At 42.0% G+C, this 26,349-nt stretch overlaps 1 protein-coding gene across 12 annotated transcripts in view; it reads right to left on the minus strand.

Annotated features, from left to right (window-relative positions):
• AKAP9 (A-kinase anchoring protein 9) overlaps nt 1-26,349 on the minus strand; it is a 164,714-nt gene that overhangs the window by 76,914 nt on the left and 61,451 nt on the right. For all 12 annotated transcript variants that reach the window (XR_008310385.1, XM_053265330.1, XM_053265325.1 and 9 more), the window contains 7 exons: nt 24,072-24,159; nt 22,669-22,740; nt 19,974-20,327; nt 13,645-13,869; nt 11,495-11,635; nt 10,950-11,050; nt 8,689-8,897 (listed from right to left, as the gene is read on the minus strand). Coding sequence is in view for 11 of the 12 variants with exons in the window: in XM_053265330.1 (XP_053121305.1) it covers nt 8,689-8,897; nt 10,950-11,050; nt 11,495-11,635; nt 13,645-13,869; nt 19,974-20,327; nt 22,669-22,740; nt 24,072-24,159 (1,190 nt within the window). In the remaining variant the exon portion in view is untranslated. The remainder of the gene's footprint in view (nt 1-8,688; nt 8,898-10,949; nt 11,051-11,494; nt 11,636-13,644; nt 13,870-19,973; nt 20,328-22,668; nt 22,741-24,071; nt 24,160-26,349) is intronic.

Below are 26,349 nucleotides of genomic sequence, written 5' to 3' on the forward strand. Positions count from 1 at the left end.
AGTAAATGATAATGGTAACATTATGGCAATGGTAAATGCAAACAAAGATCAAAGAAGACTAGTCTGATAAATTCCCAACTCCTAATACAATTGCTGTTCCCAATCTTGTTGTCTTAACCATTTGGGTCCTGAAAAGCAGAATCATGACAAGTTCTCCCTGGATTCCTTTTGACTGCTTGGTCATAGGTATGGCAGAAAAATGGGTGAGACCGTGCAAAACCTTTTTGCACGGTCTCACCCATTTTTCTGCTGTTTTGTCATGCAATCCCTTATATATTTTTTGCCTTGTTGGTCATAGGTATGTGCATGAAAATCTTCAGCGCCGGTGGGGGTAGCACTTTAAGGGTGGGGGAGGGTGTACTCACCCCCTCCCGCCGCATTTCCCCCGCTGGCGCGTTGTTATTTTTAAGCCCCCCGGGGCGGCAGCATTCCTCCCTGCCGCCCCGTTTTCCTCATCGGCTGGAAGTGGCCGGAATTCACGAGCGTGCAACGAAAAATTTTCAGGGTGGCCAGAACCTCAGGGGTATACTCATGAGTCAAATGGGCTGTAACCCAAAATTTGGCTTAAAAAAAGCCAAATCTGGCAACAGAGGCGTGCGTGCCCCTGTTGCGTGTGCCCTTCTGCCGTGTGCGCGTGCACGCACGACGGGCGCATGCGCACTCGCGACTTCTGGCCGACGGGGAAAACGGGGCGGCAGGGAGGAACACTGCTGCCCCGAGGGGCTTAAAAATAACAACGCGCAGGCGGGGGAAATGCGGCGGGAGGGGGTGAGTACACCCTCCCCCGCCCTTAAAGTGCTAGCCCCTCCGGCACCGAAATACTGAAACCGCCCCCAGCACCGAAATGTTTCGGAGGCCTTCACAATGGCCTCCGAAACGTTTCGGGCACATGCCTACTTGGTCATCTCTAATGAGGGCTGTTTCAGATGTGGCAAAACTGAGACATTTGAATACTTCATCCATTGAACACTATTTTATAGCACTGTTCAATCCATGTGTGAAAGCTGCAAGCACAAGAAGGTAGATCAATTGGCCATAGCTGCCAATTGGCCATAGCTGCCAATTGAAAAATGCATGGCTGTTCACAATCTATGCAGGTTGCATACTAAGAAAAGTGCATTTCTAAGAAAAGTGCTTTCTATGTGCTTTCTTGTTATCATAGCAACTAGTCCCTGACCAAGTGGCATTTTGTACAACACACCACATTCTGTACCATTATGCTAGTAGAAGCAATGAACGTCTGATGAGTCCTTTATTATGTAACTACTCCTGCATTAAACCCCGAAATATACTGGAAATGAAATACATTAGATTTATTCCTTATGCAGAACTGCATACTACACTTCAACCAAACAGTTGTACAATCTCAATTTACTGAGTGTATAATTTGGCCTTATTGTCCTCAAATGGCGACAATATTTTATAATAAAATTTTCACTATCTAAATAGTATGTTGACTCCACAGGTTTTTTAAACTATGCAAATTCAGTTGATCAAGCTAGCCAGTCTAAGAGCAGAACAGTATAACTCGACAGTAGCTCGAATATCCAATTTTTTTTCTTAGAAAATATACTGGGCAACATCTAGATCAGTTAACCATGTCTAAGCACAACTGAAATCATTGGCTGACATCTTGAATGTGTGGAGGTGTAGCATACAAACCACCGCTATGACTTGTAGTAATAAAGTTGTGCATGTGTGCAGGGGAGCAATTTTGCACACTGTGCTTCTGCACTTTCAGTCAAAATGTCAGCCAGTGATAGCCATGACCAACTTAAATCCCATTAATTTAATTGGGCCTTAAGTTATGACTAACTTAGTCTGGATGTTGCCCACTGTATTTATATTGTCGTAAATTATCATGCAATCTACATAAATTCTGTTTCACTTTTGAGAAATACCACCATGCACATTTTAAAACAAGTGTTCTTGTGTTTTCTCAATCTTAGAATAAGCGAAATATTTTAATTAGTATACACATAGGAAAGCATAATACCAAATTTCATTAGTTTATAATATAGGTTTCTTCTAAATGTGAAGAAATGTTAGTTACTTCTAAATGTGAACTTTTGTAAGGTGTCCTCCAAGAATCCATACTGCCTCAAATGCTTTTTAACATCTACATGAAACTGCTGGGAGAGATCATCAGGAGATTTGGTGCAGGGTGTTATCAATATGCTGATGATACCCAGATCTATTTCTCCATGTCAGCACTATCAGGAGAAGGCACAGTCTCCCTAAATGCCTGCCTGGAGGCATTTATGGGCTGGTTGAGGGATAACAAACTGAGACTGAATCTAGATAAGACAGAGGCACCTATTGTTTGGGGTCGGAATTTGAGAGATTATTTTGATCTGCCCATTCTTGATGGGGTAACACTTCTCCAGAATGAACAGATGCACAGTCTGGTAGTGCTTCCAGATCTAGATCCAGATCCATCTATCAGCTTCAGCTGATATGTCAGCTGCATCTGTTTCTTGAGATGAACGACTTCAGAATGGTGCTACATATGCTGATAACCTCCAGACTTGACTACTGAAATGTGTTCTATGTGAGCCTGCCTTTGTATGTAGTCCAGAAAGTACAATTGGTACAACCAGCCATGTTGGTCTTCGGGTCATCTCCTATACTAAAAGAGCTACACTGGCTACCAATAAGTTTCCGGGCAAAATACAGTACTTGGTGCTGGTTATAACTTGTAAAGCCCTAAACAGCTTAGGCCCCGGGCATTTAAGAGAACGTCTTCGCCATGAGCCCCATCACCCATTGAGATCATTTGAAGAGATCTGTCTCAGCTGCCACCAGCTTGTCTGGTGGCTATGCAGGGATGTGCCTTCTCTGTTGCTGCCTCGAGACTCCCTGCCGAGATGAGAGCTTCCCAATCTCTGACAACTTTTAAAAAATCTTTGAAGACATACCTTTTCACTCAAGTTTTTAAATTTAATTGTGTTTTAAATTGTTGTAAGGTTTTTAATTGTGTATTTTAATTTTTTATGTTGTTATGAGATGCCCAGAAATGGAAGTTTGGGGCGGCATACAAATTTAATAAATAAAATATTGGCTTTTTCTTTTTTGATTACCACTTCACAATTACTAGCAGAAAAAAGAATGTCCAATACAGTCGATCACGACCAGAGATAATCCCATTTTTGGTAACTGTGACTGCAGTTCATAAGTGATTATAATGTATACAAATATTTAGATTTTATAAGGCAAATGTCTTTGATATATGGCTATTTATTGAAAATAATAATTTCAAATGATCTAAAAAAAAAAAGGCATCTCAATCCAATATGGATAACAAACTATCAATTAGGACAGACACAGACCTAAGTCTGCCCTTCTCTTAAACAAAATTAAGGTAAAATGCTCCTAACTAGTTCCTTTCCTTTTACGACAGAATCCCCCACACCACTTGCAGCTCTTAACACATAGTTAAGGGTTACATTGTCGTCAAGGTTTGCTTCAAAACAGGATTTCAAACCAGAGCTTGAAGCTAGAAACAAAGCTAACAGCAGGCTCCCTCTCAAACCAACAACAGAAAACCCAGATTTCTATGCATTTTCAGTATAACACCTTCTCACTGAACCTAAAACTAGTTTTGCAATACAAATCAGAAGTCTTCACATTAAAATCTGGACTTTTACCTTAAGGATATATTTACTAGTAAACCAACCTATGCCATTACATGCTATAGTCTATAAATAATCATGATAAAGTTTATTTCGAAATACTGAGACAAGTTAGTACAAGTTTCAAAAGGCAAGTATAGTCTTGCATTTTACTACATACATTCCTTATGCTCCAAAGAGCAGATTTTTTTTTTTTTAAAACTGACTGAGGGCCAGTACATGAGATATAAATGTTCGGCAGCTGTTAGGAGCTTCAGGGAGTGATTTAGATAAGGAAAATAGCATGGAGAAAAGGTTTAATCCCTCCATTCTCCAGCACGATTGTCCCAGTTCAATCTGAGTCCATCCATAGTTGCTTTTAAGGTCATACAAACACATCAGGAAATCCATACAGGGATCTCTTGAATCTTGTTTGTTTTGGTCCTGAGCTTGTAAGGATTTCTCAGTTTTCACAAGGAGGCTATTCACTCAGTTGTAGAAAATCGAGCTAGCCTCCGCTACAATCGTGAGAACCTCTGGGCTCGGCTGCGAGCCCAGTGGTTCTTGAGCAGGTAACCCGCTCAAGTAGCCTGCCCCTTAAACTGGGTTTGCGGAGTGAGCGCTCCGCAAACCCGGTTTTTAAAATCATGAGTAGCTGCACTACAGTTACTCACGAGTAGAACCCCGGCGGGAGGCTGAAGCGCAGGGCATACTGAACTCCCCAGTCCCCGCCGGCTCCGTCACATCTCCGTTGTGTGGGCGGCCAATCCAGCCGCCCAGGGCTCCTGCCTTGCTCTCCCCGCTCACTCTTACTGATTGTGAGACCTGGCTCAAGGTCTTTGTGATAACTGAGGACCAGGTCTTAAGACAGTGAATAGATATGACCACTTCATGATCCTCGAGGGTAACAGCTATACAATTATCACAACGGAATCTTTATGTTATCAGGGGGAACAGAAACCATTCAAACAAGTTCATTTCATAAAAACATTAGCCTGTGCAAAACCAAGTGGGGTGCTTCTACCCTAGCCTCCCTCCCCCATACAGAGACCAGTCATTAACTGATTTAATTCTAAAAACAGAGATATTCTTCTCAAACCCTTGCATTTTTGTGTTTCCCCTGTTATTATTGGTTTCAAGTGCTAGATTCTAGCAGTTTTCTTAAAGCTTTCAATACAACTTCAGGTGCATGTCTCTGAGATTTAAACTGACTCAACAGTCCTCTCATCTAATGCAGGGGAGTGGTTGGTGACAAGGTATAATCTCTCCTTTACATAATACTTGGTTGCTCACTTGACCACTGCCTTCAGAGGGGACCACTCCCCTCTGCTCGCCAGTGAAATTAACAAGGTAGAAGGAAAGCACTGTCAGTTTCATTGTCTTGCAACTTTTTACTGTGTGCAAAGACATGCTCTTGCTGGGCATAGGAAGGGCTTTCCTCAAAGCAGCAGCAAAATGTTGTGAACAGGAGCTTCATGGAATTGGTGCCTAAATCCTCTGTTTCCCCACCCCCGGGACTCTTAGCTTTTGCAACAAGGAAACCCACCAGATAAAAGTTAGCAAAACAACAACTGAAGCAAACACAAAACACTTGAAGTCTTTCTGGGTTTCAGAGGGGAGAAAAATCACCATGTCTTAAGAGACATAAGAAGCAGGATTTTTATTTTATTTTTTCCAAAACTGGCAGGCAGAGAGGTTATGAAGGCAGAGATGTGTGTGGATGAGACCCTCAGGGATGTGGTAGAGGCATCTCACTCCCATGCTGACGGTGCTTCTGCTGTCATGGAGAATGAGGGTCTCAGGGAAGAAGGACATCGGTCTGAGGAAGAGGGAAACACTCCCTTAGCAGGGACCCCTTCCTTGGGTGATGTGCCCATATCCTCTCGCACAGAGTATATTCTTCCAGGGGGGTGGGGGCCTCTTAGTAGTGGGTGATTTGATCATTAGGGGCATAGAGAGATGGGTGTGTGACCCGCGTGTAGACTGCATGGTTACTTGCCTGCCTGATGCAAAGGTTGCGGACATCACGCTGCCTCTACGTAGGCTGTTGGGCAGTGCTGGGGAGGAGTCAGCTGTCACGGTGCATGCTGGCACCAACGATGTTGGGAAATGCAGTCGGGAGGTCCTGGAAGCCAAATTTAGGCTAGGTAGCATTGGCACTAGTGGCTGTGTGCTTCTCCAGACTAATGGGTGGGGAGATTTAAAGTTTAAATGGCCACCCTCCCTGCTTTCCAGCCGGCGTGCAAGGAGGCTTAAAAAGGTGGCGGGATAGTTATGGGGAGGTTAGACCCACGAATAACTAAAATTAATCCGTGCAGTAACTAAATTGGTATACAAGTAGATGGCTCGCAAATAAGTGAAACTGTGAGAAATAAACCTATGAATATCGAGTGCCACCTGAATATTACAGTATTCCATCTCTGACAAGAATGTCTTGGACATTTTGGCCTGCAGGGCAGCATTGGATACACCATTTTTTAACATTAACCTCCTGTGTCTAGATACTTACAGTATTACAGAAAATCTAGACCAGGATGGATGTTCTTGTATTTTGTAAAAGCTAAGATATCCCTGTCCTAGGGATCTGCCCCAACTTTTTTCTTTCCTCTGAACTGTTATATTTGCCATTACTAAGGCCCAATGCAAATGTACTCTTTCTGATCATCTATTTACAGTTAGGAGCATACCATGGGCGGTCACACTCTCTCCCTCAACACAAATTCCCCTCTCCCTTTTATGTTTTGGTTAAACGTGGTATAGCATTAGGTCTACATTGATGTTAACCATGGTATACGATAAGGCCTAACCAAAAGTTCTTTAAAAAGGCATTTTGGCTACAAAATGGCATGGTGTATTTCAGGTGTGTGTGGGGGGAAAGGGTTCCATCAGTTTTCATTGCCATTCAGTTTTCCATAATCTTGGTGGCAGCTATGGTGCTCCTTAGTTCTTTGCCATTTCCACAGTAGGCAGACAGAGTAGCAGGCAGAGTAAGGCAGGAAGCGTTGCCCTCATTACTGCTACTACTATGAATATTTATATACCGCTCTTCAACCAAAGTTCTCCAAGCAGTTTATGTAGAAAAACAAACAACACATGAATAAGATGGCTCTCTGTCCCCAAAGGGCTTACAATCTAAAAAGAAACATAAGGCAAATACCAGCTACAGCCACTGGAGGGATGCTGTTATGGGGTTAGATAAGGCCAGTCGCTCTCTCTCTGCTAAATATAAGAGAATCACTGCGATTGGCTTCAGGATGATGCGATGTTAATTAATGCTAACCAGATTTCCAAACCCTCTTCAAAACCTAGTTTCAAATTCCAGTTAGTCGTCTAAACTACACATGCGGTATGAAATGCTGGCAAATTCAACACTAAGATGTGATGGGCAATAGTTGTTGCAAAAATGTCATTGGACTTGGAAAAAGGAACTGAGATATCCCAGGCCTGCCATAACACTAAAAAATGCCATATCTGCTTGAATTTGAGAAAGCCAAATGAGCCTCTTGGTGGCAACTTTGAGTTGACTTCTGTTTCATGCACAGAGCTTATGGTAGAGACAACGGAACTGACATAAGATCTCATGTTAGCAGCTGTTGCCTGACACAAGTGAATGATCTGCCTGCTATGGAATGAAAAAGTGATGAGCATAAACAAATACTTGGGCCAAGCATAGTGAGTAATCAGAATAATTGCAAAACCAGCATAAATAGTGAACTCTAGGGGTGTGCACGGAACCGTGGAGTTGCGGTTCGGCACAGGGGTGGGGGGTTCCATTAAGGGGGGGGGGGCTTTACTTACACCTCCCGCGTTTTCCAGTTTTTGCGCCGTAAATATCCAAAAAAATGCGGGCTGCAGGATCCCTCTCCGCCCGCTTCTATCCTCCACGATGGCTCCGCTGCTCCTTCCTGTTTAAAAAACCGGGCGGCAGGATACTTCCCTGTTGCCCCCTGCTGCTGCTGAAGCCCCCTCGAAGCTCTTTCGCCCCCTTAAATCTCGCCCGGACCGAGTCTGACCGCGCTCGGGTGGGTGACAGCGAGATGTCCTTCCGCCCGCCGGCCCCTTCCCTGCCGTCTGCGAAGTGCAGGAAGCCTTCTGCGCACGCGCAGAAGGGCGGAAGGACATCTCGCTGCCGCCCGCCCAAGCGTGGTCAGACTCGGTCCGAGAGAGATTTAAGGGGGTGAAAGAGCTTCGAGGGGGCTTCATCGGCAGCAGGGGGCGGCAGGGAAGTATCCTGCCGCCCGTTTTTTTAAACAGGAAGGAGCAGCGGAGCCATCGTGGAGGATAGAAGCGGGCGGAGAGGGATCCTGCAGCCCGCATTTTTTTGGATATTTACGGCGCAAAAACTGGAAAGCGCGGGAGGGGTAAGTAAAGCCCCCCCCTTAATGGAGCCCCCCACCCTAACCCTCCCGAACCAAAACCACCCCATGTCCGGACCGGTTCGGAGGCCAGTAGAATGGCCTCCGAACCGGTCCGTGCACACTACTAGTGAACTCAAAGGTTTTTATTTATTTGATTGATTGATTGATTGATTGATTGATATACCACCCTTCCAAAAATGGCTCTGGGGTTGGGTTCCCCCTCAGAACCATGAGATATCTGAGGGCTTGTGGCTATACAATGTCATTATTGTATCCCCCAAGAATAGTAACACACTATTGTATCCCCCAAGAAAGTAAACAAACAAAAAATACACAAAAAGATGCAATTTCTGTCAAATGTTTACAGACTCATGGAAGTATGGATGGTTCTTTTAAAGGGCTAGGGCGTTAAGTCTTGCTTGCTCCACACAGCTCTCTGTCTTTGTCTTGGGCCTACAGAAACAAATTCTGTTACCTATATATCTATGTCCCATGTAGTCACTCTTATTCACCTCAATTTCATGAAAGAGGTCCAGTTAAAACTTATATAGGTTACATTTCCTACGAGAGACTTTTTCTCAGAACCAAATTCTATTGCCCCTCAACACATCTGGTCTTTTCATTACTAGTAGGAAAGATTCTGAATATTTCTCATGTATGAATTACTGGTATAATACAGACTTTTAAAAGCAACACAGAACATGATCCAATGCAAATACCTGCTTCATATCCCACAAGGATGCTCGGTTTTACGGAGTCTTCTGTTTTCGCCTCCCATTCAAGACTTTTGAAAGGCAACTGACATTTCGATGACCAGTCTAGCAGCCCCACAACATGGCGACCAATTGTTTCTTCTACAGCTACGGTGGTTTTCACAACCTCCAACAGAATCTTCAGCAGTCTGTTATTGGCTTTCTGCAAGGTACACCTGGACAAAGAAAAGGAACTCTAAATGAAATCATGTTATTGTCTATCTTACCCTTAATTTGTGCATTACCACAAGCTTTCTTTTAAAGAAATTACTCCATAAGTTGTACATAGGTACACAATAAATTGCTTTATACCAAGCCAGATCATTGGTCCATGTAGCTCAGCATTGTCTATGCTGACTAGCAGTCACTTTTCATGGTTTCAGTCATGGATTTTTTCCAGCCCTACCTGGATATAGCATGGCTTGAACCTGGGACCTTCTGCATGTAAAGTAGATGCTATACCACTCAGCTATGATCCTGTGTACAATTAACTCAGTTAGAACATGACATATTTTAAGACTCCGAAAATCCAACAGCAGGAGGCGGCAATGGTAAACCCCTCCTGTATTCTACCAAAGACAACCACAGGGGTCTGTGGTCGCCAGTAGTTGACACCGACTCGATGGCACACTTTATCTTTAAAATCCAATAATGGGTTCTAACTAACTATTTAGGGGACATTGCTATACGGAAGGGAAAGTAGTCTTCCAGAGCATATAGAGCTTGACTTAAAGGGCTGACATAGAAACTTGCATTTGTATAAAGCCTTACTTGATATCAGTCTGTAGCATAACTACCTAGGTCAGTGGTTCCCAAACTGAGAGCCTCCAGATGTTGCTGAACTACAACTCCCATCAGCCCCAGCGACAATTTATTATTGTCGCTGGGGCTGATGGGAGCTGTAGTTCAGCAACATCTGGAGGCTCCCAGTTTGGGAACCACTGACCTAGGGTGTTTACACAGATTAAGGACTAAAACCTTTGCTTTATGGCTGGTAGAACTGTGTACAAGGAGAAGCTGCTCAACCTTGTTCAGAATCATGGATACTGTTATTTAGGCCTCAGAATGCACACAAATTCTACTCACTTATTCATAGGTAAAATGCATTGGTCCTGGCCCTGGATAACAATGGCCTCAGATAAGGGAACACCAAAAATTAAGCAATTCTTTAATGCAGTTCAGAAAGTATGTACTACTTCTTTAACGAGTAGCAGAGTGGATGTACTACCCAAAATAACCACTAAAACTAAATGAGGAGTTCTAAGCAGAACTAATGAAGTCTTCCTTCTGCTTCTCTTAACGTGATGACTTGTAGGCAGGACACCTTCCCATGTGTTGTGAATCTGGTTTGTATTGAGAATGTCAGCACATGGGTCACAAAGAGATCTTCTTATACTTTGAGTGATGACCATCTTGAACCAACATGGCAGACTGGCAAAAAACAAAAACAAAAACAACAAAACAAACACCCATCAGTGTCCCCTAAGACCCCTTCCCATGTGCGGTGAATTTGGGTTGTATCCAACTGTCAACACAGGAACTACAAAGGAATTTTGCCTATACTTTTGAGTGGTTACCATCTTGAAACAAGATGATGGACTGACACAAAAAAAACCCCCACACACACCTCCATTGGATTCCCCTAGGACTCCCTCCCCTGTGCTGTGAATTTGGTTTGTCTCAGATTGTAAATGCAAAAGTTATTCAGAGGCGGACATGGACACACAGACAAGGTGATCTCATAAGGCTTCCTCTCTTTGGAAAGCAGGCTTAAAAAGACAAATATTAATTATTTTTTTTACTGCTTTCCAATGAAAATGTTCTCAAAAGTGGGCTACTCCTATAGCTCCCTGTCCCCAAAGGGCTCACAATCTCATAAGAAACACATAGTAGGCACCAGCAACAGCCACTGGAGGGTGCTGAGGCTGAAGAAGACCAGTTGCTCTCCTTCTGCTAAATATAAGAGAATCACCACTTTGAAAAGTGGTTGTTTTTTTGCCCAATTAGCGATGATCCAATTCAAGAAAACAATTAGAGGCCCATTTTAGTCAAACAGGGTCTTGAGAAGAAAATAGCTTCAATCTTCGCAAAGTATCATCGACACTGACCTAGACAGGAGGTTATGTGATTTGCAAGGCTAAAAGTAGTATTTCTTCTACTTTTTAGTCTGTCAAATTATCAGGCTGAATCATAAGCATTTTAGCCTTCTAAATACAAGCACAGCATACCTGTCTTTTGAAAGGCTGTCCGGAGAGGTTTCTTTATGTTTTCCTTCTCCACTGTCACCTTCTAAAATCTCTGTAGATTCAGTTTCAATTGCACTTTCACTCTGGGCAAATTTTTGCAATGGCAGAGAGGAAAAGAGAGACAAAAATCCGGTCATGTTGTAATCAGACTGTTGTTCTGATGCAGCCACATTATAAAATAAAAAACATAATTCTCAAGCTTCATGTTATTTTGGATAATAATTAACTATCCTGTTATCAAAAGAAACCTCACACTGCAGATTGAACCAGTTTAGTCATAGCTGGTAAGAACCAAGTTTGTTGTGATAAGCAAACAGCTTCTTGGTTCCTTGTTGGATGTTACTACAGCAACATTGAAATTAAAGTTTGCCTTCAATATAAGGCCAGCTGTCTAAGCTCCACCTTTTTATTTAATCAACCCTCATTCAAAACCCTTTAGGAAAATGTCTTGGACTGAAAAGAGCAAACAATAGCAATGCTACTGTATTTACATTCCACAGCTTCTAAAAGGCAGCAGCCATTTCTACCTGTGTTTGAGTACCACTGTGTTTTAGATCACAGGACAGCTTCTCTCTCCCAGGTATCAACTGCTTCTTTAGTGACTCTAGTTCCTCTAAAAGCATTTGCTCTCTTTCCGTGATGATGTTTTCACTGTCCAACGTCAAACTCTTAAAAGAGAAAGAAAAAGAAGAAAGAATGCATGCCTCAATATTAGAAATAAGACAAAGGAAATAGGCACAAGTTTAACCATTGTTGTAGAGGTATTGTTCCTTGAACTTTCACTTTATAATATTCTGCTCCTTTTAACCCTGGAGATAAAAAGAAGCAAAAAGAACCACTGCCTTATACTGCCAGATCACTGAGCCTAACGCTCTACCAACAGGCTACAGCATCTCCCCACAAGGACTGGCTTAAGAGTAGGGCAGTCAAATAAGCAATTTGGTATTTTAAGTGGTGAAGGATACTGAACTACCACAAAGACCAAGTATTTCTGTATTAAGAGACACACATTTCAGACAGGATAATTTTGAAATTGTCCAATTAGTAATTCCAGTTAAAATAACATGTTTCATTTGGAAGCTAAAAAAACAACAACTTCTCCCTCCCACCCTCCTGTGAGGTGAGAGAGTAAGATAAAGATGAGGGAGCTAGCAACAGGCTTTTCTTGAAGTCCCAGAACAAGGGGGAAGAAAGGAGGTGGCTGTTTATCTGTTATGAAAAGAACTCCCCTGAGGATGTGTGTGCAGAACTAGTTTGATTCGAACTGGACAGGCACACACAAAAAGGGGCCAGTCTGGGTTCAGATCAAACTGGGACCAGTTTTGATCAAATCACTTTGACCGTGCTTGTAAAGGAGAATCTGGGTGAGAGGGCACCTTACCGGCGGCAGCACAGCGCCAGTGGCTTCTCAGCAGCCTCTCCCCCCCAAACTCCCTCCCTTGCACTTTGGGCCAGGAGGAGGCAGTGTTCTGGCCTCCACACATGCACGGAGGCCATTTACATGACTCTGTGTGTGTGTGTGTGTGTGTGTGTGTGTGTGTGTGTGTGTGTGTGTGTGTAGAGTCCATTTACATCACCACACAAATTTACACCCATTTACAAATTTACATTTATAACCATTTGTGTCACCAAGCCGAGGAGCCTCTCACCTGCCCCTGTGCCTATCCCTTGGACCACTTTATAGGTAGGGAATCCCCTTTGTTTCTAAAGGGGAATCCTTACCAGGCTGGCAAGGCACTTGGACCGGGTCGAACCGGGCTGAACCAGTTCAACAACACTAACCAAACTGCCGGCTGGTTCTAACAAACCGATTCATGGACTGGCAGTTCAGTTCAAATCCAAACCAAACCGCCACTGACGGTTCGGTGCACACCCCTAGAGGAAGAGTCAGTCCACCATATTCCAACCCTTTTCCACCCCATTTTCTAGATCTTTGAATGTTACTAATATTTGCTAGTGAAATTTTCAAACAGAAAAAAAGGAAAGCAAAAGAAAAAGCTCCCAACAAATGCTAGAGAAATCCAATGCCTTCTGAGGGCTTTGTTGGGCCCCCATTTAGCAAAAACTGCAACTACGTTTTACAAAAGATAGATCACCATAATGTGTTCTCTCTAATAAAGATGGGACTTCCTGCTTCCTTCGAGCCCCATTCAAAAGCTATGCCTGCCTACAGATGCTTCCGATTAATGGTCAGGTAAAACAATCATAGCTGAGCCTTTCCTTATTGGCTGAGGCTGCTGGAGAACCTGGAAGAGGCTCCTGGAGGACTAGCTTGCCTTGTGACAACAAACAAAAAGCTGATTATGGGCTAGGAGGCTTTTAATATTAAAATTGGGGAGGGAATTCTTATGCTAATGTTGTCCATCAAGGGCACAGAGCCAGGAGTCCACCCTAGCCACACAAACTGCAAGTCCTGGAGTAGCAGAATTTTGAGAGATAGAGAGGATGCAATATTAGCCACCACTGAGATCTATCTATCTATCTGAGGGGCGGGGGGGGGGGGGAGGTGCGTTGAACAGCTAAGAATGGAAGCTTAGAGACTAAAGGTATGAATCAAGTTATCATTCTGATAACATGCTTCTGTTTCAGTTTGCATATGAACATTAAAAAGCCTTTAGGGGCCTAGTGTAACATAACAGTAAGTCCCAGTTCTTCCTTGCCCAATGGGCCACATTACCTCTGCTAATTGCACTTTAAGTCTCTCAAGCTCTGCCAAAAGCTGTTCTTGGTTTTCTTTTTGCCATTCCATTTGCTGCATGTGACCTTGTTTCAACACTTCTGTTGCCTGCTGATGTTCTTGATACTGACGGACAAGCTCTTGGCGCATATCTTCCAAACGTTCTTCATACAGTGATATCTGACTTGAAGACACTATGCTGGAGAGTGAAGCCTCCCTGGTAATCTGTAGGTTTTATTGACAAATATTTAAAATGGCATGATTTTTAGGATAGGCAATGTCACGTGTTATGTAGCCCTAATTGTGGTCTATAGTCCTGCTAACCATAATGCACATTGTGCAACAATTCTGAATCTGTAGCTCAGTGTAGACATAATAGGAAAACAAATTTCCTATTGTGAAAACAATGCTAAGAGAGCTCTAGATTTATGCCTGAGAGGAGAGGGAGAGCTTTTACTTCTCCTTTAAAAGAACTGTGGTTTGACATAAACTACAATGCTAAACCTCTCCTGTATTCTACCAAAAGAAAACCACAGGCCTCTGTGGGCGCCAGGAGTCAAAATCGACTTAACGGCACACTTTATAGTTTTCCAAGTATGTGGAACTACAGTTTACTTAAAAGTACAAGTTTTCACACTTTTACTTTTGTGTGTGAAAGAGAAGAATGGGGGGTGGGATGCACATAAGCTTGCAGCTCATTAAGTTTGTTCTCATAGCAGCCAGTCATGCTTTCCCATAATGGCTGAACTAGGCTTTTTTCTCAGTTCAGCAACAACATGGGAATTCTTCCAAAGTGGAAATGTGGGAAGGAATAGTAAGGAAGAAAGAAGCACTTCCCCCCTATAACTTTTCCAAGTTCATTTTCACCCAGGCAGGGGTTATAAGATGCTTTTGCCAGTCAAGTAGGTAAAAGTGAGCATGTGAAGGGATTTAAGAAGGAAAGTAATGGGTAGAAGAACATATAAGTATTGTTGCCCTACAAATGCTCCTTGCCTATGGTGGTTGCCTTGTATATCAGTGGCAAAAACAGGGCTGTCTTTGCCACAGACTGCATTGTTCCACCCTCAAAAAATGTTGAACAATTCTGATTTCCGTCTACTCACTCATAGTAGCCTAAATAAAAAAATTGTTCCAGAATATGCTAACCTTGATTGGCAAATTACCAAGGGAAAGGAATTCCATAATTTTGCAGTAGTAAAAACGTGTTGCTTACCTGTAACAGGTGATCTGGTAGTGATCCAATAACATTCATAGAAGTGGGTTCTGCACCTGTGCGGAACACTAGTGGCTGCACATGCTTCATGTTTGCTCATACTGGCCGTTTCGTGCCTCACAGCTCTTGTTGGCCGCTCCAATGCAGCCGTCTACTGAATCTTGTGTAGATAGACTATATGTTTGCAGTAGCTGTTGTGGGGATGGATGGGAGGGTTTTAAGAATGTTACCAGATCACTACCAGATCACGTTACAGATAAGCAACTTGCTTATCTGGTTCGTGATCTAGTAACATCCATAAAAGTGGGTGACTCACAAGCTTCACTATTCCTGGAGATGGGAGCAGCCAGTCACTGCAAAACTCGCTTGAGTACACCCCTCCCAAAACTTGCTGCTGCTGTTAAGCGGAGGTCCACCACATTTTAACAAATGTCTCTTCTGACGCCCACATTGCAGCCATGCATATGTTCTTGAAATTTATTCCTGATAAATGCACTGCAGAGGACGCATATGCCCTCATAGAGTGGGCCTTCACACCCTCTAGGAGGATCCACCTTCTGCATCTTGGAAGCCAGGTAGATAGTCTACCAGCCAATGAGGGAGTCTTGTCTTGAGACAGGCTGTCCCCCATCCTTTTACCTATAAGTGACTAATAGCTGTCTTATCTTCCTTATTGCAGATGTTCACTGCAAATAGAACAGAAGAGCCTGTCACACATCCAGGCTGTGCATTGCCCATTCTAGAGGTGTTTCTGGATTCCAGAAAAAGGTGGGTAACCCAATGTCTTGGTTCATGTGGAAGTCTAAAAAAATATTAGTTCTGAACTCCAGGTCTACTGCATCACGACCTTATCATTATGGATTTTAGTGTACGGTTCACTTATGCATAAAGCAGTAAGCTCACTCACTTTTTGCCATTGTTATGGCAATTAGAAATACGGTTTTTAATGTCACTATTTTAAGCTTCACAGTCACCATTGGTTCAAACGGCCTTTCTGTCACCAATAAGACCAGGGAAAGATTCCATCTATCCATCAGTCTGTGAACTGGTGGGTACAGATTTGTTACCCCTTTAAGAAACCTTTTACTGTCAGGTTGGCTGAACACAGTCCTTCCATCTCACACACACACACACACACACACACACACACACACACGAAGGAGGAAATGGCAGCTAAATTCACCTTCAGTGAGGTATTTGCTAAGCCTCCTGACTTCAATGTCATAAGATAATGCAACATGTCCCATACAGAGGCATCCATGGCACTAAAGCCTCTGGCCTGAGCAGCGGATACAGGGGAAACAAATGGAATAAACTGTGTGTCCACTGGTACTGGAATGCATCGTCCTTTGATCACTTTCCCAGTCCTGCTCTTGAGCAGTACTGACTGCATTTTGCATTCTCCTCTGTTGCAAAAAGGTCTACCATGGGCTTTCCCCAAGACTTGAATAGGCCCTTCAGGCAAGCTGTATTTAACTCCCATTCGTGCTGTTGAAGGAGTACTTGGGATCTGCTCAAGATATCTGAAAGGGTATTGTTTATCCCTCTTATGTGTATCACAACCAGAGGAATTTTCCGAAGAATGCACCAATTCCATATCTGTTGGCACAAACTGCAGAGAGTTTCTGACACCGTCCCCCCTTGCTTGTTAACATACGCTATTGCAGTTGTATTGTCCATCTGCAGTTGTACTGTCTTCCCAAGCAGATGTCTCTGAAACAACTTTATAGCCTGGAAAGCTGCAAGCAGTTCCAGAAAGTTTAAGTGCAGAGTCTTTTGAGTCAGGGTCCAGAGCCCCTGCATCTCCAGGCCGGACATATGAGCTCACCAACCTGTGAGAGAGGCATCTGACGTTACCAATATTTCTGGCACTGGAACTCTGAATGTAGTCCCTGCCAGAAGATTTTCCTCTTTCGTACACCATACTAGCAATCTCAGTACCATGTCTGGTAGATGCAGAAGGCAGCCTTGGCTGTCTAAATTTCATTGGAAAGCTGGCAGATACCTTTGCTGCAGCTTCTGTATCCTCAGTCTCGCTTAACAGACCATGGTAGTGCATGAGGATATCAGGCCCATCGGCACTTGAACTGTGTGAGCCCACTGAACTGGATTCAACTGCAACGGTAGCACCAACTTCCATATTCTCTGAAAACATTCCTCCGGCAGTTCTTCCAGGTGTCAAGTGGGACTTTTTCCAATTGATCTAGATGTCCAAGATTTCCAGAAGACCCGTCAGCTGGCATAGTATGACACCACGACCCCTTTCGATGAGGACGCACAGTCAATAACTAAGGAATTTAGGGTAGGATGTTTAAGTTAGTAACCATTCTCTTCTTCCTGGATCCTATACAGGGTATCAAGTCTCTTAGAAGTTGGAGTGTACAACACCTGCCAAGATGTGTGCAACACCTGCCAAATCAGCTTAGCTGCTTTTGTTATTACAGGAAGCATATGTAAGTACACTGGTTGAGTGTACTTTGTTTTCTTCATGAAACCGTAGATAGGATCGTCGACCTCACTAAGTTTTTGTATCAATAACATTTGAGATAACTTTTTTTTACTTCCCCGTACACACTGACCTCTTTGTCTCATGTTCCACACATGTCTGTATTGACCTAGAAGCCTGTCAAGTTGGCTTTGGTATCAACATTTTCACAGCCGTCTGCACACCTTCGTCCTAATTTACATGGGACACTCTTACAACCTGCTGTACAACAGGTCCTGGAATAGACGTTTATACTGCTGCGTCCTGATTCAACATCCTCAGGGGTGTCATTGGAGCTGCAGCCAAAACTGTATTCTGAATCACAATCCTTGGAGGCATCATCTAAGTTGCAGTTTGAACCTGAGTCTCAGTTATAACACTCAGGGATGTCATTTGCTTTGCAGCCTGTACTAGTTCCATCTGCATCCTATGCGCTTTCCACATTTTAAACTCTGTAGTTGTCCGGACGAACTGGGGTGGAATTTGTAGGCACATCATGCTATCCTCCCATAGGTAACAGGCCTGCCACTGACACCCTAGACTGGAATGGGGTCATAGAAGGAGTTCTTAGGATATCTCCTAACTCTTCCTCCTCGACGCCGAGACCCTGGCTCAATAATTGCCAGAACGCTGATGCTGAAGAGGTGATTTCCCCTGACTCCAACACTGAAAGGATATTCTGGGCTGTCTCAGGATCAAAAACAGCCTTGGTGATGTCCTCGGTGCTGGATACCACAGGTAACTGGCACCCCTGTTTTGACAGCAATGGAGAGACCAGGGTCATCAGCATCGATGGGGATTGTTGTGGCGTAGGTGCCGGTGACTGAGAAACTGCCCAACGTCGACACAGAGTCAAACAAAGTAGGAACCCTTCCCCACTCTGGCCTTGACTTTGATGGCGATGGGTTTGCCAGGCAATGGGTTCACCAGGCATTTACAAGCCAGACAGAAAAAGGGTCATAGTGCTGGGCGGTGACAGATGCCCCTCCTTTCAATCACTCTTCTCCTTATGCTTTTTAGGGGGTGGAGAGCCCAATTTATCCTTTTGCCTCCACTGCCTTTCCTTTTCCCATGGAAAGACAAACGATCTTCAGGCACTTGTGGCTGCTTAAAGGCTGAGCCCTTCAACATCGACGGCCCAGGCATCAGGGATTCAGACTGCGCTTTCATTGCCGTCCCCAGTGTCAACTTTGATACCATGGCCATCGATTCTGGAGACTTTGAAACACTCTCCAGAGTCAGAGCTTCCCAACAAAGCCCCCCTCATACGTGCAGCTCTATTTTAAAAAGTTTTATTTAAATTTAAATTTAAATTAAATTAAATTATTTTATTAAATTAAATTAAATAAATTTAAATTTAATTTCTATTTTAAAAAGTAAGCTGCAAACAGAGCACACTGCGGCGTTATACCCTTCTTCCAGACACAGGAGACAATGGTCGTGGCCGTCAGCTGAGGGGATTCCCCCCACTGCAGTGCACGCAACTCTTAAAGGTTTGTTTTTCGCCCTCTTGGCTTGGGGCTCATAAAGGACAACCCAAGTATTGTCAAGTTAAGTAGTCCGTGGTCATACACCAATCAAAAACTTCGCTGAAGTACCGATGTCCAATAAACAAAGAATAAATCCAACCAGTCCGAGTTCAAACACAATAAGTACTACTTTATGTTATCCAAAGGGCAGCCCATAAACAAAGGCCAGTCCAATTATCCAATAGAATACTTTATAAGGAGCCTAGATCACTGAAGAACCGAGCGCATTGGCAATCAGAAAGAAACTGAGCTGTGAAGCACCAAACCGCCAATATGAGCAGGCGCAAAGGACGCACAGTGGGCAATCGATTGGTGCCACAAGGAACTAACAGTTTCTACCCCAAGTGTTCCGCACAGGCACAGAATACACTTTTTATCGATGTTACAGGCTCACGATCCAGACCTAAGAATGCCGTACACCTCTTTCTATGGAGCCTTTGTATTGACTTGGCACATGGAAAGTATTGTGAGGAGGCTACTTTCAGAATAATAATTTTATAGTGCTTATAAATACATTTAAAATACATGTGGCCAATCACAGAGTTTACAATTTAAAAAGGGGGAAACACAAATCTCTACAAGTTAAAAATAGTACTCAGGTATGTTCAGAAACTTCTGTGGGCTTATAATGATCCTAGAAAGACTCTAACACACTTTGACATCAGTGACCACCCTTTGTCAGGTCACCATGTTCATATTTAATAAACTATTTTCCAGTGGTGCTTCCTCTGCATTAAGCTAGAAACAGCAGATTAATCCTTCTAAGCTTATACTTCACCAAGAAGATAAATGTACATGCAAATATGTAGTTTTATTCTGTATTTGATTAAGATTGTAGTACATTTTGATGATGAATGTACATACAAAATGTATTTAATACACTTTTGCTCTTCCATGCTCCATTTTGCATGGATCATGAAAGCTGATTAGCAACTTCCAGAACTACATGTTTTTGTCGTGCTTTTCAGGGTTACTATAAACAACATAATGCATGGTTTGTCAACAATAGAGGGACAAACAAAATTAAAAGAGTTTAATGGAGTTAGTACTTTTCAAAATAATATGAAAATATATAAAACAGAATATATTTGACTGTACTTACCAGACAACTCTTTTGCATAAGCTCCTTATCATTAGAGGAAGTGTCTGTTGAAAGCCTTGAATCAAAGTCAGGTATCTCAGCAGATTTAACATCTGGCTGAAATTGTCCCTCAAGGCATGAAGTTTTACCACACTCTTCACTAATCTCTCTGCTAAGTGATTTTAATTCTTTATTTTCAGCACCTCTCTCTTCATTTCTATGGCTATCCAATTCTTCAAAAGATTCTTTTGTATCAAGTTCTTTTCCCCATTGAGTGTGTATTGGTACCATCAATGACATTTCTTCCTCCTTTAGCTCAGCAATTCTTGCTAGTTCATTTTTCTGTGCAAATTCTACACTCATTGTTACAACAACCTTAATTAAAAAAAACAGATTGAGCAACAGATTGAGATACAGAGAGAACACACTTTAGATTTCCATACAAATCAATTCATTCATTTTCATGCATTCTCCCAGTAGCATATAAATGTCAATGTTAAATCATGCTCCTATGATATACATCAACACATATGGTCAACAAAATATAGGATTTTAATTTACAGTTACATGCCACAAACACCACAGATAGGGATTTTATTGCATAAATAAAACAAAATGATCCATGATTAATAGGACTAAGCAGGGGTGCAGACAGAGGAGAAGCATGAGAAGCAACTCCCGCATGTGCATGCGCTTACATTTTTTTTCAATTTTAGATCCCACTCAGGTTGAATCATGAAAGCCCCACTCTGAGGTTCATATATATGTTAAGACAGGCATCCCCAAACTGCGGCCCTCCAGATGTTGCTGAACTACAACTTCCAGCATACCCAGCCACAAAAAATTGTGTCTAGGGATGCTGGGAGTTGTAGTTCAGCAACATCTGGAGGGCCGCAGTTTGGAGATGCCTGTGTTAAGAGGTCTTCCAATTCTTGTACCTGCATCATATTTTAAGTAAGTCTATAAATTCATTAAAGACTTACTTAAAATATGATGCAGGTGTCCTTAGGCGGGTGTCCTTGCCATAAGAAGTCTATAAATTCATTAAAGACTTCTTATGGCAAGGACACCCGCCTATTTTTTCACTTTATAAACTTCAACTACCCATTGAAGAAAGCAGGTTTAATTTTCGGCATTTTCAAGCTTATAAATGGGCATTTATTCTATTCTCAGTCCTTGTGTGAAACATTGAGTCTCAGGTTTCAGCCACACCTTGGGCACAACTTGAAAGTGATCCCGCTAAAATTTTGGCAGGTGCTGGGTTCATTATTTATTTGTGGATCTAGGTCATTACCGCTGTTTAAAGCCTCAAAGCATATGTACAGAATTTTGGCTTCTAGCTATGGTTCCAATCCTTTCTTGCATGAAAAGCTTTCGTTGTGGGAGAATCCCTGTTTGAAGATTGCCCGTAAATGTTTTTATTGGGCTAACTGAGCCTCCCACAACATCATTACATTAGATTAACTGATCTCTTCTGAAGCGGTTTTTAAATCTTTTGAAACTTTGAGAGCTGAGATTGATTTATCTCTAACTGCAAGCTTGCAGTTTATTCTTCTAAAGCATTTATTATCACAGCTTTTTGGTCTGATGCAATTGCAGCTTCTGAAACTCCATTTCTATTATTTAACCTGGAATATTTATTGGATGCACCTAAGCCTGTAATCTTGCTCTATCAGATGCTTAAAGACATTAATAAGATGGTTATTGATTATATCAAAGATCTTTAGAAAAATGAACTTGAATACCCTATTTGATTAAACCAACGGTGTGTAGCTTTGAGGGCAGTGAAACATGCCTATTTGCATCTCAAAATGAGGCTAATGCAGCAGAAACATTTATTCCATATTTATTGGACACCTCAGAGAATGTTTAACAAGGGCTGGTTGAAGACTTCTAGATGTTTGAGATGTAATTTATTTGAGGGTACACCAATGCATATGGTCTGGTCCTGTCTGGTTATTGTGCCATTTTGGCTTGAAATTAATAAGATTGTTAAAATGACTGCAGCAATCATGGCCCATCAAGGATGATCATATTTTGTTGGGGTACATCCCCAGCATATGGAATCTAGCATTACATCAATAATTGTGGATTCTTCGTGCTTGGGGGGTTGCCAAAAGGATTATAATGCAACATTGCAAGGACAAATTTACTCCTGAAATGCAGCTTTGGATAACTTATGTGTGTTCCTTGTCAGCTTTTGAACTGGTCTTTTTCCAATGGAAAGGTAAAGAATTCAGCAATTTGGTCGAATTTTAATGAATGGTTTATGTTTGGGGTGTGTGTGGAAGACACAGATATCCTTAGAAGAAGGTGCCCCCCCTTCTCCCCCCCTTTTTTCTTGGTAGGTTGTATTTTATTATGTTAAAGTTATGCTTAAGGAATTTTTCATTTTATTTTTCAGTTATACACATATATAATTGTTATCCTTGATTATGTCATATGCCTGCTGTAATTTTATTGAAATAAAAGCGGGGAGGGTGGAACTAGAAATAGAGCAACATCCATAAATATGGCTTGTCAATTCAGACATCATGCCAAAAATCAGTAGCACAAACTATGATTTAAAAGCCAGTATTTCCTATTCTCATTTGTTGGCTAATTACAAAACATGGTCTGTCAATTTAGATATTGTGCCAAATGATAGTTAAGCATCTTAACGATGGTTCAGCATGATAACTGATCTGTCTAATGTACTATCTTAGAAAAGCTGTACCTTTGCTATTTCTTCTAACAATTTTTCTTGGTATTGTTTTTCCAGGAACTCAACACCAACTACATCAGAGAGCTATAAGAAAAAGAACAAAACATTTGATTATTTTAAAAAACATCAGTTCTACATGTGTCATTTTAAAGATTAATTATACTGTTTTAAGGGGCTGCCCTAAAAGACGGTTCAGAAGCTTCAGCTGGTGCAGAATGCTGCTGCAAGGATGCTCATGGACAGTGTTCCCAATAAAGTGTGTGCAAGCACACAAGTTTTTTTGATGTCCTCTCAGTTAGTTTTAGGCCCCACTCAGGTTGAATCAGGAAGGTCCCACTCTGAATGCATATGTGTGCACACTGCCTTGATACTGCCACCCAGAATAAAATTCATTCTGCACACAGTTGGAAAAAAACTAAAGAGAACACTGCTCATGGGTACAAGCCGCTGCAAGAGTGTCACAAACATCTGCAGCAGTTTCACTGGTTACCAGTCTGCTTCCGGGCTAGATTCAAGGTGCTGGTCTTCACTTTTGAAGCCCTACACGGCTTGAGGCCAGGGTACCTGCCGGACCGCATTCACTCATATGAACCTGCCAGGGCCCTCTGCTCAGCATCTCAGGCCATGCTCATAGCCCCACTACTAACAGAGATCCGGTTGGCAGGGACTAGCAGTAGGGCCTTTTCAGTTGTGGCTCCTTAGCTTTGGAATGACAAGCTTTGCCATGCTCCCTCCCTCAGTATTTTTAAAAAAGGGAGGGAGCCATCTTTTAATAGAGGCTTTTAAATGTTTTATCTATTGCTTATAGCTAGTAGGTTTTTTTCTTATTCTCAGTTTTTAGCTATTAACTTCTAATTTAAAACTTCTAAAAAATTTAACATGGTTTTAGCCTGGTCTTTTATCTTTATTAATCTTTTGCTTTATATTGTATTTGTTTTGTTGATGTTGTGAGCTGTTCCGAGCAGTAGTGTACTGGAGGGGTGGGGCATACATATTTTAAATAAATAAATAATCTAATGAAGTAAACTACTTATTTGTTTTTAAGGTACCACAGAATAATACTGTTTTTGCTGGAAAACATCTAGCAATTATTTTCAAGTACAAAATAACTTTATCATCACAAGAAATGTGATGATAAATTTCACTACAAATTTCCATTTCACTACAAATTAATGGAGCTTTCCAACATTTATTAATCAAGCTTGTATGCATTTTAAATTTTTAAAGCATGCCAAATAAAATAGATTTTATTTGGCATAATTCACCGTTTTTAACTTGTAAGCAATTTTTATTGCTAAGGATCTGATACTCAAAATATGAGATCTATCGATAGATGCAGATGTGACTGTGTATTATGCCTTAAGCACTGAAACACATACAGAAAACAAGTAATAATTCAAAGTATTCTACAGTACCTCTGTTGCCCTCTCAGCACGTTGTTGTTCACTTTCAGCATGCTTCCCTTTATCCTTCTCATCATTTACTTCTGGTTCCAAAGAAATTCTAAAAAGGAAAATTAAAGCTGAACTCAAATAAGTATCAGATGGCTTTTTAATTATAGGGTGCACTTCTTTTCACCTCAAACAGGTACAGTGAAATGTTTTTTCCTAGCCACATTAGTATCAGAAAAAAAATATTTATTTATTTATTTATTTGGTGTATTTAATACATTTCTATACCGCCGAAAACGCAAGTTCTCTGGGAGGTTTACAAACAATCAAAACAGCTAATAAAAGATTAAACCATTTCAACAATTAAAATTAAAAAGTTAAAACTATTAAAACACAATTAAAACAGTATCTAATTAAAAGCCTGGGTGAACAAATGCATCTTGACTGCCCTTTAAAAAGTTGTAAGAGAGGGGAGGCTCATTTCAGCAGGAAGTGTATTCCAAAGCCTCGGGGCAGCAATGTAGTTGATTGGATGCTGACGAATGAAAAAATTCTTGACTACATTGTGCTTACAACAGATATGCATGCTATTAAGGCAAGAGTGATACTTGCCCTAGTTGTTAGATGTTTTATTTTTAAGATGACTGTTTGGTCATCTACCACATATTCCTATTCTTTTCTGGTCTTCTGATTATCTGTAGTACTGCTTTGGTTGGGGAAACAAATGAAAGCAGGCTGGCCTGAACTGAATATCATCCACATCTCAAGTCCTGATGCTCTCAATACAGGGTAATGGTTCCACAGTTCAGAATGGATACCAAAAAAAAAAATGCTTTTGAATGTATTTCATATGTTGTTTTAAATTTTTTGAGGTCCCCCCGCTCACTTAAAAAAACCAGCCTGGTTAAATAACTTAAATCTGAACAGAAGCAAGTTAAACCTGGACTTATAATATTTTAAATAAGTGGCCCTCCATCAAACACACTGGGGCCTTGCACACAATCAACTGGGGTTGGTTTGGGGGAAGGGAAGAGCCATTAGTCTGATCCTTACAGACAAGAGCCTCCATTCAGTTCTCCTAACTTGTCACCCAGATTACTGCGGCTGCCGAGAGCTGGGGCGAGGGAAGGTATTGGGAGAGACCTCCCACAAGGCACCATGCTGCAAGCAGTAGGGAAAACCACTTTAAATCACATTGGCGGGGGGGGGTGAGGCGGGGCAAGCCCCATTCAAGCCACTTTGATCATAGAGTGCAGGGAGGAGCCTAAATGGGCTTGGGCAGCCGCAGGCGGGGTGGGGAGCAGTTCCCTTAAAAAGCAGGTCCTTACCTGATCCTGCGCAGCCCCACCACTTTTCTAGGTGTAGCACTTGCTCTACAAAAGGCCGTGCACAGCTGCAACACTACACCCTGCAGCCTGTGTGTGTCATCGTCATGCACAAGCTGCAGGGAGCTGTGCCGCAGCTGCGTGCAGCCTTTTGTAGATGCCATTATGCATATTGAGCCACTGTGCTCACCTGAAGGTTCTGGCATACTCCTATTTGTAATGCTCTTTAACTACCTGAGCTCTGCAATTTTACTCAGTTCTCAAACTATGAATATTTACTCTCCATAAACAAGGTCATTTTCATCAGATAAAATAAGCTTTTCAGCCAAGTACAGGTGAAACTCGGAAAATTAGAATATCGTGCAAAAGTCCATTAATTTCAGTAATGCAAATTAAAAGGTGAAACTGATATATGAGACAGACGCATTACATGCAAAGCGAGATAAGTCAAGCCTTAATTTGTTATAATTGTGATGATCATGGCATACAGCTCATGAAAACCCCAAATCCACAATCTCAGAAAATTAGAATATTACATGGAACCAAGAAGACAAGGATTGTAGAATAGAACAATATCGGACCTCTGAAAAGTATAAGCATGCATATGTATTCAGTACTTGGTTTGGGCCCCTTTTGCAGCAATTACTGCCTCAATGCGGCATGGCATGGATGCTATCAGCGTGTGGCACTGATGAGGTATTATGGAAGACCAGGATGCCTCATTAGCGGTCTTCAGCTCTTCTGCATTGTTTGGTCTCATGTCTCTCATCCTTCTCTTGGCAATGCCCCATAGATTCTCTATGCGGTCAGGTCAGGCGAGTTTGCTGGCCAATCAAGCACAGTACACTGTATACTTTTCAGAGGTCCGATATTGTTCTATTCTACAATCCTTGTCTTCTTGGTTCCATGTAATATTCTAATTTTCTGGGATTGTGGATTTGGGGTTTTCATGAGCTGTACGCCATGATCATCACAAT

This window comes from Hemicordylus capensis, chromosome 6 (assembly GCF_027244095.1).
Source record: "Hemicordylus capensis ecotype Gifberg chromosome 6, rHemCap1.1.pri, whole genome shotgun sequence".
Classification (NCBI taxonomy): Eukaryota; Metazoa; Chordata; class Lepidosauria; order Squamata; family Cordylidae; genus Hemicordylus; species Hemicordylus capensis.